At 43.4% G+C, this 20771-nt stretch overlaps 1 protein-coding gene across 1 annotated transcript in view; it reads left to right on the forward strand.

Moving 5' to 3' along the window:
• Nucleotides 1-20771, forward strand: part of WDFY1 (WD repeat and FYVE domain containing 1) — a 43591-nt gene that overhangs the window by 11664 nt on the left and 11156 nt on the right. The window contains exons 2-8 of the mRNA XM_082690410.1: nucleotides 3662-3729; nucleotides 8929-9002; nucleotides 12197-12251; nucleotides 14031-14181; nucleotides 15819-15931; nucleotides 17717-17843; nucleotides 19155-19260. Coding sequence (XP_082546536.1) covers nucleotides 3662-3729; nucleotides 8929-9002; nucleotides 12197-12251; nucleotides 14031-14181; nucleotides 15819-15931; nucleotides 17717-17843; nucleotides 19155-19260 — 694 coding nt within the window. The remainder of the gene's footprint in view (nucleotides 1-3661; nucleotides 3730-8928; nucleotides 9003-12196; nucleotides 12252-14030; nucleotides 14182-15818; nucleotides 15932-17716; nucleotides 17844-19154; nucleotides 19261-20771) is intronic.

Genomic DNA, 20771 nt, shown 5'->3' on the forward strand with positions numbered 1-20771 from the left:
AGAAAATTATGAGAGCCCTAGAAATGGCATTTCTGTTACTGATTTCACTTGTTCATTTGCTTAGCCCTCCATGGCGATACATTTTAAACACATTTCAGTCAGAAATACCTAAAATAAAAATTTACCATCCAGCTTTGGCTTCTCCTTTATCTGGAAAACAAGCAGATCATCCACCTAGCTGAAGGATGACAGACAGATGCCCACAGTGATGGTCACGGTGGGCATCGGGCGTGATCATACATGTATCACATGACCGTCTCACATAGAAACAGCTTTTCTCACCTACCCTTGGGAAATACTGCAGCTACATGTAAGCCCAAGGATCTCTAACAAGGAGGGCACAGGAGATCCGTGTAGGTAACAGTAGCATGGAGACCTCTGGAAAAATTTTATGTAGGCTCTGAAAGAAATGACACATTTCCCTTCTAAGTACCTTTGGAAAACTATCAGACTATTGTTTTAAAATAACTTAAAAATAGAGCCTGGCAAAGGTGAACATGTTTCTAAGGTTTTGGTTTTAAGGAAAGACTTTTTTTTCAGACTGGCATGGTCTTAGAATCTCAAAAAAAACCCATCCATTATAAAAATGGCTAAAATAAGCAGCAAGCAAAGCATAAAAAACGAGTTTAGGTGAGTGGGTGTAAACTTGTCAAAATATTAAAGGAAAAGTTAAGCTGTTATATTTTAATTTAACTCAGACTGGTTTAGACATTTAGCTAGGCAGAAAATAGTGGTTTTTAATAGAAATAAAACAATCTGATCTTGATACTTGGTGATCATATAGTCTATTAATAACATACTAGAGTTTTTAATAGTTTTGTCCTGTAAATGTTACTAAACTATATTATTGTGTTGCTCTCAACTTAGATTTTACTTCCAGTTTACTGAATAGTAATTTTTTTTTGTCTTTCGAATTTGTTGATTTTTTTTTAATAAGCAGCCCAACTTAAGCCTATTACAACCATTTATTACCCAATCAAGAGACATTCTAAACACAATACAAAACAAATTCTTATATTATTTAGTAGAAATTATACAACTTTGTTTAATACGTTGGTTCTGGGTAGAGTACTGGAGTGTTAGGTGTTAAACTTAACATTGTTTTGATTTAGTCTTGGAAATGGGAGATTTTAGCGTTGTTGTGGAAGGAGGGGGAAGAGCGAGGCTTGAAAAGAGACGGGACAGAATTCCAGGTAAAAGATGTGAATATGGAGAGGTAGAGCGGACTATCAAGGTCAGGTGCCAGTTTTGGAACTTGATTCTCAAGCAAGGATGGTCTTCTCTCAGCCCGGGTGTAATCGATTTTCAAACGAAACATCATGTGAGATAATTTAAGCCCTGCCAGTTTCTGGTGTGTCAGCTGGACGCAGACTAAATTGTAGTACTAATGTTTGTCCTCCAAAGGAAGTAATACTGTGTTCCCAAGATGCTGGTGTCTGGGTAGTTTCTATGTTGACCTTGGGCTATTTTATATATCATTCTAAACTTCATGAAATAAAAATTGGACTTTTCAGGGTTAGGTGACTGGATGGCAGAGCTGACCTTTAGGGTTTCGCACTCACGGTCAGCTTCTCTGCTACTGAGTTTTGCTCTTCTTCCCATGAGGGAGAGAGCATGTGCCACTGAGTCCTTCTTTGAGCTGCCTGTGTGTTTGTGAGGATATGAAATTACAAACTACGAAAATTAAAGGTCCCTTCCTATATGCTTTTTTCTTATCTCTCGTTTAATTAGACTTTTAGAACTTAGACTTTTAGAACTTACTGTCACAATACAGGTACCTTGAAAGAAAGTCTGCCTGATTATCCTGCCTTGTGAACCTCAACACATAGGAGCTTGTTTAATGGTGCTCAACTGAAGAAACTGGGTTTGGTATTCTTGGTGTCATCAGGTAGATGTCCTGTATTAATATCTGCTTGATTGCCAACAACAGAAGTAACTCAGGCTGACTTAAGCTATTGAGAGTGTTTCTGGTAAGGATGCTGCGGTATCTGCCTCAAAGAACAGCAGACTAGGGAAGTAGCTCAGTCTAGGGCACGAGGGCCTTTTACCTGGACACTCTTTAGATTGCTTCTGCTTCTTTTAATAGATTGACTTCATTCTTTCCCTTTTTTTGATGTGCAGCATTCTGCATCCAAATTAGAAAACAGTATGTGACGAGAAACAGTCGTTTCAACTATCAGAGATACTGATCTATTTTTCTCTGTCCCTGTTCCCAGTTTCCCCAGGGAGGAGCTGATTGGACCAGCTAGGATCAGACGCCCCATTTCTGGTCTAGCCAGTTGTGATCAGGGGTGGGATGTGGAGAAAGTTGGTAAAGGTTCCATTGTGACCAATCAGCAGTGGCTGGCAGCTGGCGTGTTGTACACATGGCTTCTCCTACGCAGAGGCCTGTATCCAGTTCATATACAAAGTAGTCATTTGCCCACTCTGCTGCTAGGTCCTCCTATTTATTTGGATGAATGAAGGTCAACATCTAGTCTTTATTGCAATCTAATTATATACAGTAATCTGTATAGATCTGAACTGTAGTTGGGTCAGTCCTGACAAATGCATGTACTCATGAAACCAACTCCCCAGAGCCCTTATCATTACCCTGAAAGTTGCTGCAATTCCCTTTTGTCTTCCTCCCCTGGAAGCAACACCATTCTGATTTTTATCCTCATGGACTAGTCACACTTGTCTTGAATGCCAAACAAAATGAAGACAGATCGTGTCAACATTTAGACTTGGGTATTTTAACTTAAGGTGCGGAGATTTAATCAGTGCCAACTGTGTATGAGAATCTGCGTTGCTGTTAGAAATCCTAGCGTGACTGTGACGGAGCTAACAGTCAGGGGCCTTGGGATGGGTGGGACTCAGCACAGAAGCAGAGTCAGCCTGTGTGGGGAGAGGCAGTGAGCATCCCCAGCACTGGGAAGAGGAAGGGACCTGGAGCTTTGAGGAGCTTCTGCGAGTGGAGTAGGAAGAGCCCTAGTGTTCCTTATTGTTCTTCTGACATGATAAGCCAGAATATTAAACTTTGGCTATTTTGGTCATTTGTCATTTTCCTGCCTGTGTGCAGGATTTCCTCATCTCCCTATGCGGGTTCTGATGAAAGGAAAGGCCCAGAGACCTGGCGTGGGATGACTTCCTCCCCCGGGGCAGGAAGACCAGGAATTATCGGGAACCAGCAGCAGTATGGGCTCTGCACATCTCTCCCGGTTCTCCAGAAGCGTTCTCTTTCTGTTTATGTCTTCTGCTCCCCTTATTTGGCTCAGATGGCAGGCGACCAAGTTTGCATGGTTTGTTTTTTACTAAGAAAAGCAGCAGTTTTCATCGTATATTTTTATATAATAAGATTTTCCATATTATTAAAATTACTTGAAATTCTGACTCATCGCTGCCACGTAACTTGCCATATATGGGCATAGATGTGTAGCTAGATATGGTGTGTGTGTGTCCGTGTGTGTGTGCCTGTGAGGTGCGTGCACGCATGGTTTGTATATAAGGTACTGTGTGCTGTACTTGCAGGTGCTGCTGTATGTCCCTAATTTGTCCAACTGATCGATGTTATAAGGTCAGTTGGGAAACAGGATTGAAAATAAAGTAAATAATTATATTTCCCTGGAGCACAAATGGGATGAAGTTGCTAAAGACTGCTCTTCCATTCTTTTCTCTACAGAACCATCCGAGTATGGCTGAAAAGAGACAGTGGTCAGTACTGGCCCAGCATTTACCACACCATGGCCTGTGAGTAGCAGAACTGTTCCACTCGCGGGAAGTATGTCTAATGCCTTTGGTGATTCAGAGTTCAAAGTGCTTGATTAAAAAGTGCTACTAGAGGGGTGCCTGGGTGGCTGTCAGTTAAGGTTCTGACTTTTGATTTCGGCTCAGGTCTTTATATCAGGGTTGTGAGATCTGCTCAGCAGGGAGTCTGCTTGAGATGCCCTTCTGCTCTCCTGCACCCCCCAACAAAAATAAATAAATGAATAAAATCTTTTTTTAAAAAAGTGCTACGAGATTTCACAATGGGTTTCTTAGTTGCCTCATACTCCAACAGACTGTGCTAAGCTGCAGGAAGACTCCTTTTCTTTTGCAAAGGAAGTTAGGTCTGCTGGCTTACCTAAAGCTGACTTGAGCAAAACTGAAAAACAAGGAGAGGCACGGGGAGGGGCCTGCCTCACCGCCCCCAGGTTTTCCTTTGTTTTTGTTTTGCCAGCCTGTGTTCAGAATGACTGTGTGCTTGGACGTGGCCGAGCCTAGCACTAAAAAAGAGCTGTGTACTCCCATGCCCTCATAACCCGCCTTCTGCTCACCCTTTTCACAAACTTCCATACTGAGAGATTGCGTCTGAAGTATAATCCATTCTGCATGGAGAATTTTCTCAATAGTTCAGTAGGTTCACAAAATAAATCCAGAAGATAAAGCTTTTGCACTGCGATTTTAAAAGAGCCCTGAGAGGCAGTGACATAAAATTACACCGAAGTTCCAGCCCTTCCTGCGGATATGAGCAGCCTTGCCATCCGTCCCTGCCCCTCCTTCTCTTCCTCCTTTCTTGGAAAGAAAGCCCTGGGCAGAGTCCTGGATGCCCCTGGGCCCACTCTGGAGTTGGGCCCTGCTATCCCAAATGGCCACATGGAAGGCATCATCGCTCCTCACTCCCCCGTGTGATGTTGGTCCTTAATGAGGAATTTTCCTCCGTTAATGGTTTCGGTGTTCGGAAGACCCCTGAGGAAGAGAAAGGATTTGGGGCCTGCTTGATGCTTGTTCTTCTGAAGGCTGTGGTCAGATCCTCCGAGGAAGAGCTCTTGCCGTTGTTTGCAGACACTGTGGACAGTGTTCCCAGCTTTCTCAAGAGTTCATTCCAGAGGCAGTAGAGTGTGTTACAAACACAGAACAGCCAGTTCCTCAGCAAGTTCCGAGGAATCCGTCTGGGTCGTCCTTCGGAGCGCCTCCTTTCTCGGCCGGCACGCTCTCCTTCCTGCATCTGTCCCGGGGCGCGCACTGTTCGGCTCCTGTGGTCGCGCTCAGAAAAAATCAGAAGTCGATCAGGAGTTTGATTTTTCCTGCCTTCCCGGGACAACTTGGGCAGGCTGCGCACCTCTGTCTTGGTAATTCCGCCACGAATGTGAAGACTTTGTGGGCTGCTGCTGTAACGATAACTGTTGCAAAGGAAGATCCAGAATTCTACAGTATGGCCCCTCTGAGAAGACCCCCTGAAAACCCAGTCACAACTTACTGTGCCAAGCAGTAGCACTTGCTGCCCACGTCCACGTGGACTGCAGCTGCGTGACCTTGCTAACTCTCAATGACGATGACCCTACGTCTCAGTATGTGCACTCATAGAGCCCGTTGGACAGATTTTCAAATCAGAGTTTGATTGTTTCGGACCAGGGCAGAGCACCTCTCAGACTGATAAGCCCTTCCGTTCAGCGGCCTAGGGAAGCGTCTCACAGCTGGAAAGGAAGTGCTGCCAGTGTTGGGGAATGTTCTGTCATCTTTGTGAACAGTCTTGTTAACACTGCTGCTCGTATTCCTCCTTTTCCTCCATTTCTCCGCACTTCGCATTTTGGGCATAGCTTCATGTCCTTGCGTCCTCGACCTTGGAGTTCAGGCTTTCTGGAATAGAGACAGAGATGGATTTTGTCCTATGTTCAGTTCACTTCCTCCTCGGTTTATATTTATCCCAGAGAGTTCGTACAGCTTTGTACTTGCTGTCTCCGAATTTAGCAGAAGTGTGCACTCTTCCATGGCTTTTAGGTCTTGGGCTCACGGCTTTGGCTATCTCAGTTGCCGTCCCTTGCTAACTTGGTTTAAATGCTTCCCCACCCCCGCCAGCCAAGGCAGCTCCCCGAATGCTGTGTCTGGAAGGACCAGCAACAACTGGAAAGAACAGGCATAGCGTCTCTGTGAGTGGCCGACTTCCATATGTTTGCACCTGAACATATTCAGCTTATGGCTTCCAGATGCTTCCCTCCATCTGGAACTGCATCACTGCTGGGACTGTACGAATGCCTCCAGCAGAGAGCAGGGTGAATGAATGATGAGGAACGATTGTTTTACAGGGACTTCTAATTGAAGATGAGTTCAAAATATGCGAAGTGACCTGTTCTAAAAACTATCTGCAGATTATCCAGTTGAGGACATTTTAATGACAGTCTACCAATTTAAACTTTTTCTTGTGATCTAATAGAATGACCATTAAGCCAGTCCTTAGTGTACTGCTCTGTGTGATTGAGTTTTTTCATAACTTTACTTCTTGTAACAAAAATAAATTCCAGAATATGCTTTAGCTGAAGAAAAATGGTAACCCCTAGTTTCTGTGATCTCCTGTTATGACTCCTGCCTATTTTTTATAATACCATTTTTATGAAATCACACAGCTCTACAAGGTAGATGATTTTTTCACCATTTGGTGAGTGAGGAAACTGATGCCAGAGGTTGAGTCAGTTGCTTGTGGTGGGAATTTTATCCATGCCCATCAGACTCCAGAACTGTGCTGCCTGCCAGCAAAGGGTCGACCTGTAAATATCTAGACGTTGTGGGCCAAACAGCCTCTTTGGCAACCACTCAACTCTGCCATCATAGCGAGAAAGCAACCTTAAACAGTACATAAACGAAGGAGCCTGGCTGTATTCCAAAAAAACAGAAATAACCTTTATTTATGAAACTCGAGTTTTAAGCTTATGATTTTGGATTGCAATGATGCTTTTTTAAAAGGTCACTGATTTGAAAGATGATGTGTGTTCTGTGTGTTTATACAACTATGAATATCTAATTTTTTTTTTAATGAATACCACTTATCTCATTAGAAGCTTCCCTTCTAGGGAAAAATGCCAGGACATCTTTGGATACACAGCAAATAAATTAGGGAAGCTTTTTCTTCCCCCCACAATGTGAGAATTCTCTAGCCTCATAAAACTACTCAGCACATTGTAAATTTTACACAAGAGGATGTTACATATTTATGTATAGTTTGTTATAGGGTTGGACATAAAAAGAATTGAAGAGAAGCTTAAAACTAAAGCATTAAGATTTTGTACCAACCTAAAAGTAAGCAAAATGGTGACAATGAATCAGAAATCACCAATGCATGTTTATTTGCCAAAGATAATTTTATTATTATTATTTTCTAAAAGAATTTATTTATTTATTCATGAGAAACAGAGAGAGAGAGAGGTGGAGGCAGAGGGAGAAGCAGCTCCCCCATGAGCAGGGAGCCCGATGTGGGGCTCAATCCCAGGAACCTGGGATCATGACTTGAGCCGAAGGCAGACGCTTCACCAACTGAGCCAGCCAGGCCCCCCCAAAAGATATTTTCATGATAGTTATTAAAGAGTACTTTAGGGGCACCTGGGTGGCTTAGTGTGCTAAAGCCTCTGACTTTGGCTCAGGTCATGATCCCAGGGTCCTGAGATGGAGTCCCACATCGGGTTCTCTGCTCAGTGGGGAGCCTGCTTCCCCCCACCTTTCTCTCTGCCTACTTGTGAGCTCTGTCAAATAAATAAATAAAATCTTTTTAAAAAATAAAAATAAAGAATACTTTATATGACAAAGATACTTACACCTTTGTGGTTATAATTCTTAAACTTGATCATTCTTTTTTAGAGAGAAAGAGAAAGGGAGAGGGAGAGAAAGAATTTTAAGCAGGCTCCACACCCAGTGCGGAGTCCCCCACGGGGCTTTATCTCATGACCCGAGATCATGACCTGAGCTGAAATCAAGAGTTGGACGCTTAACCTCCTGAGCCACCCAGACACGGATTCTTTATAGGCTCCCGCTTCGGTGTGGTGGGTGAGGGGTACATGCTTCAGTCACGTGTAATTGCTTCGTGTGCAGACAGCTGCAGCTCCTCCCTCCCAGTGGGGTAGTTCTCTGAATGCACCTGAAAAAAGTCTCTTCCCGTGATCTGATCGTGCAGCTCACCATGTTTTTGCCTCCAGGTGCAGTGGAGCATTGTAGTTTACCTTCGTCCTTCAGTAGAAAATGTCAGCCCTTTGTAGAGAGAAAACTTGAACCAGTTTTCAAGTGGTCATGTCACTTATAAGCCTTTTTTTCTTGTACTTTTTTATAAGAAGTGTTACCTTAAAGTAAACTCAGGTTTGTTTCATGGTATGTATTCCCTCGCGGTTCTCCTGGGGTCAGTTAAACTTCTTTAGGCTGAAATGAACCCAGATATTTCTTTTTCCACATGTTCCATTTTCCAAATCACTTCAGTCTGATTTTGAGCAGAAGGAGATGTTGTAGAGTTTCTCCTTTCTGAAACTCATTCTCTGGCCCAAGCTTTCTGGAAGAAAGACAGGTAGAACCTGGAGGGGGATATGGACGTGGGAAGAAGCAGGTACTGTCCCAGGCACTTAACACTGCTGCGGACAAAGAACATGTGTGTACTCACATGTATACCTCCCATGTACACCTCACTTCCTACACACTGAGGTTGTGTATGTCACGGGAAGGGGAGCCTTTCTTGACCCTTCAAGAGAGCACATAATCCCAAAGTGGCTTGCCCCGCTTGCTCCCATGTACAGTGGGATAGGAATTCTGGTGCTGGGAAGCCCTTTTCCACAGATCCAGCCTCTCTGTAACCACTCTGTTATGGGGAAGGGGGCATGGGGCCAGGTTGGCCTGCTGAGTTTGGGTAACAGGTTCCTCATTCTGAGCACTGGCCCCCACACTCTTGCAGCCTCCAGGTAGGAGTTTCAACCAGATGAAGCTTCATGCTGGCTCGCTGCCCTCAAAGTCAGAAAAATAATGTAGAAGATTTTTTGAATTGGTATTTTAAGCTAAAACAACAGAAAGAACTTGAATAACATATTCCATTTACATCATTATTTTCTCTAAAACAGTCTTACCCTCTTGTTTTAAATGTAAATTATATAGTAATGTATTTTAAACAATGACTCAGAATGCCTAGCTTTGCTCGTAACATGGTCTTTGTCTTTCCGGCAGCTCCTTGTTCTGCTCTGGCTTACCACCACGACAGCAGACGGGTGTTTGTGGGTCAGGACAATGGAGCCGTAATGGTAGGTCGCTTGCAGAGTGCTCTCGTTCTACTGACCCCCCTGTGTTCATGCCTGTGGACAGTTTTAATAAAGAACAGTGAATGCCTGATTGTTTGGCATAACAAAATGTTTAATTCAGTATAGATACAAGGCTGAAAAATGGATTAATTTTCATTTGTACTTCTTTTTACACAAGTCATGGAGTTCAGAATGGTTGGTACTCAGCCTTCATACACTGAATATATGGTCTGCAGCAGCCCTGTCCTTGAACTACAGGGAAGCAGGGCAGGCACAGTGGAGAGCCTGTGGGTGCTGGTGTGTTTGTGTGTGTGTGTGTGTGTGTGTGTGAAAGTATAAGCAACAACGGAGCGGGACGAGAACAAGGTCAGTGACTAGTTATCCAGCCGACAATTCCTATAACTCTTTAAGGCAGTGCTTCTCAAGCTAACCCTGGCGAAGGACCAGATAGTTAAAAATTCAGTTTATTATAGATTGATAGATATTTTTGTAGGTCTAATCGGATGAGACCGAAAAAAGAGGCAGGTCACTCCACATTGCTGGGTGGCAGTTTTAATGAGCAGGGTTGCTTACGTACAAGGCTTGTCTTGAGTGGATGCAAGATGAGTAAATCTCTGTCCCCACTCACCAGGGTCTTCAAAGTTTATGTAGAGGCCTGAGCTGGGTTCAGTCTTGTATATCATCCTGATCGCCCTAACACCACATCGCTATCCAGTCTCTGCGCTTGGGACAGCCTTTGGAATGGGGAAGGCAGTGGGACATACATACCAAAGACGGGGAAGCGATGAGGAGCCTTGGACAACTGACTGCCAGGGCCTGGCTGGTGGTCATGCCCGCTGGCGGTCATGACCTCTCTCAGAAGTGAGCCTTAGGGTCAGGTGCAGTAGGGAGTCACTGCACGAGGGGGAGACATTGAGGAGCATTAAGCAGCGGAGGATAGAATGGTCGGTTTCTGGTTTTTTGAGCTTACTGTGCCACTGTGTGGAGTTTGAGGGGACAAGGCTGAAACTGAGGCGTCCCAGTTAAGAGTCTGTTTCAGGACCCCAGTGTGACACTGAAATGCTGGGGTAGCGCTGGAGAAGAGGTGTTGGCTTTGACAGCTATCTGGGTGGCAGACTTGATGTCTCGTTGGATGTGGGTGTTTTATAGAGAATGGGGTGAAGGTGGCTTCCAGATTTTTAGCCAGGATGATGGGGGTGAGTAGTCAGCTACGCTCTAAGACAGGAAAGATGTGATGTAGAGGGAAAAGTGATGAGGTGAGTACTATAGTTGGGTACATGGACGTAAACCTCAGGGTTTCGTGGGAGTGTAGGGTTGGGAGTTCTCTGACATAGGTGTTAGTGGGAACTACGGCTGTGACCGGCCTCAACTAGGGAGAGCAGGTAGACTGAGAAGAGCAGAGAGCCAAGGTCATATTCCCTGGGAATACCAGTATTTAAGGGAGATTCAGAGACTGGGAGCCCATGAGGGAGACGGAGGCAGAAGGGGCAAAGTGGGAGGAGAGCCAGCCAAGACACTGTGACCGTGGAGGCCGGAGAGACAGTGAGTTTCATGCAGGGGTGAGTCACAGGGCCAGGTGCAGTGGGGAGAGGATGAGGTCAGGCCTGGAGAATGACCTTGGGAAGCAGCAGTTAGCAGCTGGTGCTGAGCAAGGGAAGCCCTTTCCTTGCCGTATGCCGTGTGCCATGGTGGGTCATCAGTGTGGGCTGATTTTTAGAGAAGGATCTGAGGAAAGTCGTAGAACTGCTAAAAGTGTTTTGTTGTGTCTACTTGTTTTGGTTTTAGAGTTAAAGGCTAAGAAGCCTTGAGTGTGTGTTAAAGGGCCAGGAAGGAAAAAGCCGGTGGAAAGGATGGGCTCTCTGCCCAAGCAGTTCACTCAGCAGTAGGCAGATGGCGAGGGCGGCAGGGTTGGGCTCTCCCAGGTCTTTGCCATCAGCTGGGGACTGTTCTGAATACCGTAGTAGGAGTAGATGTCAGTGTTCACGTATTCCTCCTTCTGGAAATTTTATAGGTATATCATGGTGGTGTGCAGACACGGTTATAACCAGAAACCATAAAGCACAAATAGTTTCTCCAATGGTTGCACTTTGTCTCTCTAGGGATGCTTTTTGTGGCTCCCAGTTCAAGGGTAGACTCTGTGATTGTAGAACAGCGTATAAAAACTCACAGCTGTTCAGTGCAAAGGGGCAGTGCGAACCCAGTGTGTCATTTGTTAACAATTGATCTATCGATTTTCCACCCAATACAGATCAGTATATGTACGAATGTACAATGATCTATATAATAATACATTTATACTGTCCCCAGTGTGTATGTATGTATATATCTGTGTAAATGTACACACACAATATACTGTATATATTAATGCATACATATACACATGCTTACATATACTTACATATTTTTGTACTTCGCAATATCAAGATGGAGAGCAAGGAATCAGTATTCCTGTGTGTGTGTGTGTGTGTGTGTGTGTGTGTGTATAACAGTTCTTAATGCCCATGTTCCTTAGCGTCTTAAGAACTTTTCAGTTAACATTGATCAATAGAATTCTTAGTGTTTTTTCTTTAGAGTTTTGTCTTCTTGGTTTTTATCTTGAAGCTGATTTTTTCATTAAAAAGCATATACTTTTATTTTTTCCTACTTATAAAGTATTATATACTTTATTTCCAAATACTTGTATTTGAAAAATACAAGAATATTAAAAGAAGCAAGCCACTCACAGTCTCTGAATTTCCCTTTTTTTGTGTGTGTTCTCTATGGCATGTGTATAATTTCCCCCTTACGTTGCTGAGGTTCCCAATGCCTTATTTTCACTGCAGCTGAGAATTCTCTTAACGGACCTTTGCAGTCTTGCTTCATGTGTGTCATCCTGGGAATACTCAGTGTAGCCAAGGGAGCAGAATTAGCAAGATGCCTCCTTTGCAGTAGAGGGAGAGGGTCCACAAAGCTTGCACTTGTGCAGGAAGAACTGAACAAAAACGCCATGCTGATGGGCAACACCTTTCTTCCGTCTGGCCCCCAACAGAGATCGTGGCCTGAGGACGAGTCTGAAGAAGGAAGCAATTCCCTATTACTCTGTTACAGCTAATCTTGAGTCCCTACTCTGGTGATAGCTAGTCTTGGATTTTACTTTATTTTGAAAGTTAAGTTCCTGTTTTTAAAACTGTGTTCTTACTGCATATGTTTACTTTTAGGAATTTCATGTTTCTGAGGATTTTAATAAAATGAACTTTATCAAGACCTACCCAGGTAATTATAATACAAACACATACTTGCATACACATGCATATAGATAGACACAAAACGAGAGCTCTGTCTCTTGTGATCAGAATTAGGTTTTCACATTAACTTTGTAGATGTGTTTCCCCCAATTATAGAGGATGCTGTCAACTCTTCAGGGTTATTTACCATCCTTTACCTGCTGATCAGTGTTTAAATTTGCATTTACTAGTCCATTGGGTGCATTATCAGATTTAATTTAACCATTCTTCTATTTTTGAGCTTATGTACTGCTTCCGTTTTTTGATAACACACACTAATATATATGACAATGTGTGTGTGTCTGTGTGTGTGTATATATGTGTGAGTGTATATTTCATATATACATATATAGTGTGTGCGTGTCCTTGACTCTGACTCTAATCCTGTAACCCTGGTTGCTTCTATTTAAGACAAATTCCTAAAAATGGAGTAACTGGGTTGAACATTAAAAAGTGTTTTAATGCTCCACAGATTTATTTTGCAATCTTCTCCCTGCATTAGCGTAAGCTTTTACAGGCCCATGAGTGGTGGTTGAGAGTATTAGCTCATCCAGCCTGTGCATCATTGCTCTTACAAATGTTTTTTGCCTGTTTAATGATCAAAATAGTTCTCAATTTATAAATTATTTAAGCTTTACTTAATGGCGATCATTTGTTAGGTTTGATGAATGTCTGTTCATGATTTTACCCCTGTACTCACAGAGTTGTAGTATTTCCTAATTAATTTATAAGAAAGTGTCCCTCGGTTCTTCCAAAACAACCTGTACAGCTGAGAGCAAGGTCAGAAGTTTCTCTGTTTAGCCTCTGACTTCATTCATCAGACTGGGCATTTATTAAACACTCGCTGCATGCCAGGTCCTACACTAGATAAAGTAGACTGACAGGTCACTGTCCCAGTGTGGTTTACAGTCAGCTGGAAATGTAACATTTCAGGAGTAATAGAATACTTTCCTCATTCTCAGCTATTATTTTGGAATACAGTACTCTATAAGTACTTTGTTTTTATAAATAATAAAAAGTTACACAAGCAGAAATTATTCCAGAAACAAAATGCTTACACTATATTTTTTTTAATTTCAGAAAATTTTAGTTCTCTTGTTTACAGTTCTGGTGTTTTCTTTTTCTTTTCTTTTTTTAAGATTTATTTATTTCAGAGCAGTGCCTGAGCAGGGTTTGGGGCCATGGGGTGGGGCGTGCCAAGGGAGAGAAGCAGACCTCTCACTTCCCCAACCTGGGCTCCATCTCACTACCCTGAGATCATGACCTGAGCCAAGACCAAGAGTCAGTCGCTTAACCAACTGAGCCACCCAGGCACCCTTACAATGCCAGTGTTTTCTAAAAGGTCAAAGTACTGAAGTGATAGGCTATAGAAACACATTGCTCCTTTAAGAAAATACTACCTCCTTCCATATGGACCTTATTGATAGTACTAGCAAAGTAAAAATGTTCTCGAGTACAGAAAAAGGGGAAAAAAGGTCTGCTCTTTGATGCGTTATTGGAATCCCCCTTGAGCATCAGTCTTTAGTAACCTGCAGCTCACGATTGTCCATCAGGTGGGGAGACAGGGTGGCTGGGCCGTGGAAAGCCTGTTGGTGAGGTGAGTTAGGGCAGTTAGCTGAACGCTGCTCTCAGCACACAGGTGTTTCCCTGGTACCTCTGTTCAGACTGAATCTCCCGGCTGAACAGCTGGAGAAGGTGGGGCTCGGTTCTGATCCAGAAGGTCCTGTTCTTTCACGAAGGGTGCCGACTTCCCTTTCTGTCCCTGCAGCTCATCAGAACCGGGTGTCTGCGATCATCTTCAGCCTGGCCGCCGAGTGGGTCATCAGCACCGGCCACGACAAGTGTGTCAGCTGGATGTGCACCCGCAGTGGCAACATGCTGGGGAGGCATTTCTTCACCTCCTGGGCTTCGTGCTTACAGTATCCTTCCAAGGGCTGGACCTCCTCCTGCCCAGCACCTCCTCGGCTCAGTAGTTGGCTTTGAGTATGCTCATAACCTGTCCGTTGAGATTCAAAGACCGAGTGACTCCTGTGTATTTCACTTGAAATGCAAGACTTCCCGTATCCGCTTTGCTTTGGTATAAAATTGGTGTATTAAAAATAAGAATTAGGTGAATTACTGTTCTTATTGGGAGATACTATCCATTCTTAATACAAAATCTTGGAAACCTAAACCTCATTAATGCAAACCCCCACCCCCTTATTCCTTTGCATTTCAAGGTAAAAGAAAAGACTTTTTTGTTGAATAAAGATAGAAAGGAACCGATCTTTTATTTGCTTATTGGCAGGTCCTGAAAGAGAATATAGTAAGGATTTGTGACCCTAGAGTTCATAAATGGGATTATAGGAGTTTCATAGTTTGTGTGAATGTGTGGGAAGGGTTCATAATCCTTTCCATATTCTCAGAAGTGCCTCAGGATCCCCCAGAATGTTAATTAAATTGCTGCTTTCACAGTTTTCTACCACTGTATGGAATTTGTTTCATGTAGAATTTGCCCTTGCTAGGGACTTCTCATGGTAGCTATGTATCTTAGTGACAGCAAGATCAAGGCTGTCAACAGGTAGATGCCCCACATTAGTTTCTTTTAGAGTTGGATGTCTGGCATAGTAAATTCTTTTTTTTTTTTTCCATTGAAAACCTCTATAAAAAAATGTTTGCTACAAATCAATGCACAGCATGAGATATTTAAAGTAAGCATTAAAACAGAATCAAATAAGGGAAATCAGAATCAGAATCAAATAAGGGAAAAACACTCAGATATTTAATTTGCTAATTAAGTGTTTCTGTTATGTGCTGGGCTTTTCATATGGACTGATAGAAAATGGCACAGAATCACAGAGTCATGGCCCAGCCTGTGTTGCTCCTTTTGAACTGTGTCTTGGAATCAAAGCAGTGGTTATCCTGATGTGTTTACATTGCCACTGGCCATAAAGGTCTATCTATGCCCATTAAGTGACTTAGAAAGTAATGAGTTGTTATCAATAGTTAGTATATTTTTCAAATTTAAATTTACCACTGCCCCAAATAGCTGTCTTTTGGATGATTAAACTCTCCACAGCAATTTAAAATAAACCATGCTTTTCATTTAAAGCTGCATCATCTAGGCCAAAGAAAGATGGGTGCGCATGTCATATTTGCTATCAGTTTTATATTATCTCCAGAGATCGTTCACAAAAAGCAATTTTGTTCCAATTCTTTTTTGCTGTTTTCGCTGTTATCCTACTTTTTTAAACTCTGTTATAATTCAATTATAATTACTTGTTTTCATGTCTCACTTCTCTGTCACTCCTTAACCTTTTTTACTCCTAATTCCTAGGGCATTGATTACAATAGTTGTAGGTACTCCATGAATTCTTGTTAAATGAACGAATGTTAATTTTCCCAAGAAAATTTACCAGCTTGAAAGCTTGTTTTCTTAAATATGTACCTAATGCCTGAATTTCATTTGGGTACTTCCTGTCTCATAGTTTTATGCTTAGGTCTTTAAAATGCACGTTTTTCTGTTTTATGACTTCTAGATGGATTATGTTGCATATCCTTGACTGCTTCTCTACAGATATGATTTTGATACTCAGTATGCTTTTGTTGGTGATTATTCCGGACAGATCACACTTCTGAAGCTGGAACAGAGCTCCTGTTCAGTCATTACGACCCTCAAAGGTCATGAAGGTAGGCTTTGTGATCACCCACAGGTTTTTCTCCTAATTTGGGCATCCAGACTCAGTTCTCAGCCCTGCAGCTTGGTGAATGATCCACTCTTCTGACCTGACAGTTTCAGTTTGATTGGCCAGATGTGGGATTTGGATCTGAAAGACTGAAAGCGAAGTGAAGATAGGGTGTTGAGCTGGGTTTCATGTCATCAAAATCCTTTCCAGATTGCTCATGGGGGTAATACTTTCTTTTTGTTTGCCTTTTTAAGTTATTTTCAGAAGGTCTTTGAAAATTTCTTGTAAGTGGTGAGAACTTTAGAAGATTTTTTTGAGGTGGGGTTCAGTTTCTGGGATACCGAACAAGACCTGATAGAGCAATACAGTTAGGAGAAATGTCTGTGCTGGTTCTGCCTCTGCTCAGTTAGGGACTGAGGGGAAAGAATGGGTGGAATTTTACTCTTTTTCCAGCGCAGTTGGCCAGGTTCTGTGGAAGGGTTTTAAAACTCATTTGGCTGTATTGGATAACAAATGAGAAGTTTTGCCACTGTTTGGTTTAGATCGAAGAATTGGGGATTTGTTCAAAAAGTTAATGATGAACTTGTTTTTGAAAACAGTGTTTTTAGTATAACAAGTTGAATGTACCCTGTGCTTCCTAGCTGATCTGTTTGGGTGAAATCGAGTGTGTCAGATCAGGGACCTTTTTGAGCAAAGGGGAGAGAGGAGAATAGCACATTAGAATGTATTTGGGCAGGAAAGCACAGCCCCTGAGGAAACCACTTATGTTCATGACTAATGATCTCATGATCCCCAGGCTCACAAGTATTCTGTGTTGCTAAGGACAGACCGGGTTCTGGTAACTGCTTCATGGTGTTTATAGCAAAGCCCCATGTTTATCTGCTGTAAGGCCTCTCGCTGAAGTGTATGAGCACAGGCTTAAATTTATGCATAATTGTTCCCTGAAGGCAGTTTTGCAGAACACTTTTCTTTTCACGTACGTTAAGTTTCTGTGAGAAACTAGTTACTGTTTGCTTTTGAATATGATTTCATCAGTTTTCTCTATAACCACCAAAAATATTATTAACTTGTGTGATGGGTTCTGTTTTATTAAGTTTATTAATAATTTTTCAAGATAGGCAGTAATCAGTAGAATAATGAAGAGAGAAATCTGTTGAGAGAGAAATAGATTAGAGAGCTGTAGAAAGAAAGATTTCCCAAGGATATTGAATCTGATAAGTTCGCCCAACAGAGAATGTAAATTGTGAAGTTTGGACTTTTTTACGTAAATTCTTTGGCATAATTGTGTGGTATACCTACAGACTATTTTTTTTCTGAGACCCTCAATTTAATTTTCTTAAACATGCATCGTAAGGTAAAACATCTGCAAGGTTGGAGACCTGGAATAATCTAGATTTTTAGATTACCCAGGTTGACCACAATAATCTTCACCGTCTTTTCTCATTAAATAGCGTTAGGTTTTTATATATATATACATATATATGTGTGTGTGTGTGTGTGTGTATATATATATGTATATGGCTATTGTATAATTTTTTTTGATACAGAATGAAAAATATTTCTTTGAACATCTTTGTGTCCAAAGTAGTTTGATGTCCAACCAAAGATCATTATCTTACAAGTCTGGGGGATGGATGTGCTCTGTCTTCTCAGTGACTCATGATCAAGTATTGAATGACCTTTCACACAGCAAAGAGACGTTTTGACTTCGGGGCTCAGCTGGTCCTTGTTCAGTCCAGCTGTGCAGCTGGAAGGCTGTACCTAACCTCGCCCTCTCTCTGCCCTGTAGGAAGCATCGCCTGCCTCTGGTGGGACCCTATTCAGCGGTTACTCTTCTCAGGAGCCTCTGACAACAGCATCATCATGTGGGACATCGGGGGACGGAAGGGCCGCACGCTCTTGCTGCAAGGCCATCAGTGCGTGACTGTTTGTGGGGGTGGGGACAGAATCAGAGTCTGCGGGGGCGGGAGGGCAGCTTTCGTAGTCTGCTCCTGCTTTCTCAAACCCCATCTGTTAAGACAGCCATTTACTGGGGCTCACTCAGTCCCTTTTAACTGCTCTTCTGTGAGTCCTGACTGACTGATGTTGTAGAACAAAAATAGAGCCCAGGGTCATCTTCCTTCTTAGTCCAAAGAGCACTTGCCACCTGCCTCTCCCAAGGAGTCACCCTGTTGAACTACCTGCTGGGGGGGGCTGTTGAGGAGGTTCCGGTGAGACTTTGACCGTGGAAGATGGCGTGGAATGCCGTGCTGAGCCTGTCTTGAACTGGAGGCCCTATTTGTTCTTTTATTCTGAAATGTCACATGTGGGTGTGGTTTGACACAGTCAGCTGAGCTAGGACAGTATAATACCCAGGCTCTTGCCTTCTGGTTTTGAGAGGGAAGGGGCACTGGCCTTTCCTCCCCATTGGTTAGCCTGTTGCTGCTTACCGTAAGCAGAATCACATTGAAAATTAGCCAAGGAAAGATTTTTTTTTTTTTTTTTTTTTTTTTAGATTTTCTTTATTTATTAGACAGAGAGAGATTGAGAGAGCGTGCAGAGGCGGGGAGAGAGAGAGGCAGATTGCCTGCTGAGCAGGGAGCCTGATGCGAGGCTTGATCCCAGGACCCTGGGATCATGACCTCAGCCGAAGGCAGAGTCTTAACTGACCAAGCCCCTCAGGTGCCCCAAGAAAGATGCTTCACACAAGTCTGCAGGGCAGGAGATTGCTTTGTAGGGGATCCAGAAAGGAGTCTGACAAGCACATGGGAAGGAGGCAGATTTCGTTCCATCATTGTGTGTGCATGTGTGTGCATGAGTGAGCACACGGGCAAGTGTGTGTGTCCGTTGTCTCTGGCGTCTCATCACCTATTCTTATGGGTTGTGTCCCAGTAAGGGAGTCACCCCTCCTTTGTTCTTTGTTATGAGCAGGTAGGTGAGTCTCGTATACCTGAAAAGGCATGGACCACAGCGACTGGTCCTGAAAACAGAGCCATCGTCCTATCTGTGGCCTGCAGTTCTGAGGGACTGACTTGAAAGTAGTTTTTATTTCATAGAAGCAACTATGCTGTTTAATAAGTTACAGAACGCTGATCCAAGTTTAGACTAGAAGCTAGGAAATTATACCAAATTGTCAATGATAAAATGCCAGTGGCTGGTTCCAGCCAGGGGAGAGATTGGTGCCTAAGTGAAGACAGTATCTATGTTTCTCCACATTAAGACAAGTGACCGATGTGTGTTGTTTACAGTGACAGAGTGCAGTCGCTGTGTTACCTTCAGCTCACAAGGCAGCTGGTCTCCTGTTCCTCGGATGGTGGGATTGCAGTGTGGAACATGGATGTTAGCAGAGAGGAGGTAAGAGAAGGAGCAGGGCGAGGCTGATGTGGAGAGGTCCCCGAGGACCTGGCTTCTTGGCTTCCCACCCTGCGGGCTCTCGATGCTGACCAGGTCACAGACAGCCCCAGCCCCTCTCCCTTGTACTTACGGATTATTATCTGACAAGGTCCTGCCTGTCAGTTTGTCCCTTGTCCTCTCCCCACATGAGAGTTTCCGCAGTGACAGGCCTTGCCCACAGATTGAGGATGTGGGCTGTTTTCAGTCTGCAGACGTGCACTGAGAACACGCCAGAGACCGTTCCCCGTGTCGCCTGGGGTGCACGGTGTGCAGCCCCAGGAAGCACTGTGGCGGCCCCACGGCATCCCTGTTCCCCGATGCTCTGGGATGCCTGCTGTGACTAGTGCCTGGGACCTTGCCAGGAGCCTCATGTTTTCCTGGGAAAGAATATCTCTGTCCTCTGCTTTATTTTCCAGTGAGCACATGTTGACATATTATTCTTTTTAGGAGACCTGTGTTCTAATTTGCTGGGGCCACTAACTAGTTGTGAGACCTCGTTCAGAGGAATGTCATTGTCTCTCTGAGTGTCAGTTCCACCCTCCTTCAAGTAGGATCGTTCAATGACACAATTTCCAAAGCCTCTTCTAGTTCTTGAGGCAGATTCACTGATTGTCTAAACAACCTCGCCATCTTCTTTTAAATTGAGAAATAATTGACATATATCTTTATGTGAACTTCAGGTATGAAAATAGCAATTCGGCATTCTTAGGTATTGGACCGTAATCCCACGGTGAGCCCGGTTAGCATCCAGCACCACCCCTCATTTCAAAACTTTAATTTCTTGTATTGAAGAACGTGCACTCCATAACAGTGTAATCTTGACGGTGGGAATCTTGCTTTTAGTTTGCAACCTTTTTTATTTTTTTTTCTAAAAGAATTTATCAAGGGTAAGAGTAGTGGATTGAAATCCAAGCGGGTAGGCCCTTTGACCCCCAGATTCTTGGGTCCCCTTTTGACCCCTTCACCCCTTTCCCCCACCTGCATACTTCTCCTCTAGCAGCCACCAGTCGGTTCTCTTATCCATGGGCAACTTGGTCGTTTTTTCTCTTTTACATAATGCTGCAGTGAACATTCTTGACCTTGTCATTGTGTGATTGTTCATTTATTTCAGACAGATTTCTGAAAATAGACCTCTGGGACAAGGAGATGTCTTAAGGCTTTTTATAGATGGTGTCAGCTGACTTCCAGGCAGGATTTCCATCCTCATGTCTGCCAGCATGGTTATTATCTGTCTTTTCCAACCTGGGATGTAAATAGCAGAAGAGTTGCCTCTTTGTGGCCTCAGAAGAGATTTTAGAGTGTGAGGAATGAGGGCTTACAGTTGAACTTCAGACATCTTCTGAGCCCCTACAGGGTTGCTCACAGGTCTGGAGGCAGGTGCATCTGCCTCATAGAGGATTGTGGCACTGCATGGTACTACACACGGGCTGTGTGATGTCACCAAGGTCCTGCAGAGGCCCCGTGTGCCCCTC

Source organism: Mustela nivalis (genome assembly GCF_964662115.1).
Source record: "Mustela nivalis genome assembly, chromosome: 11".
Taxonomy (NCBI): Eukaryota; Metazoa; Chordata; class Mammalia; order Carnivora; family Mustelidae; genus Mustela; species Mustela nivalis.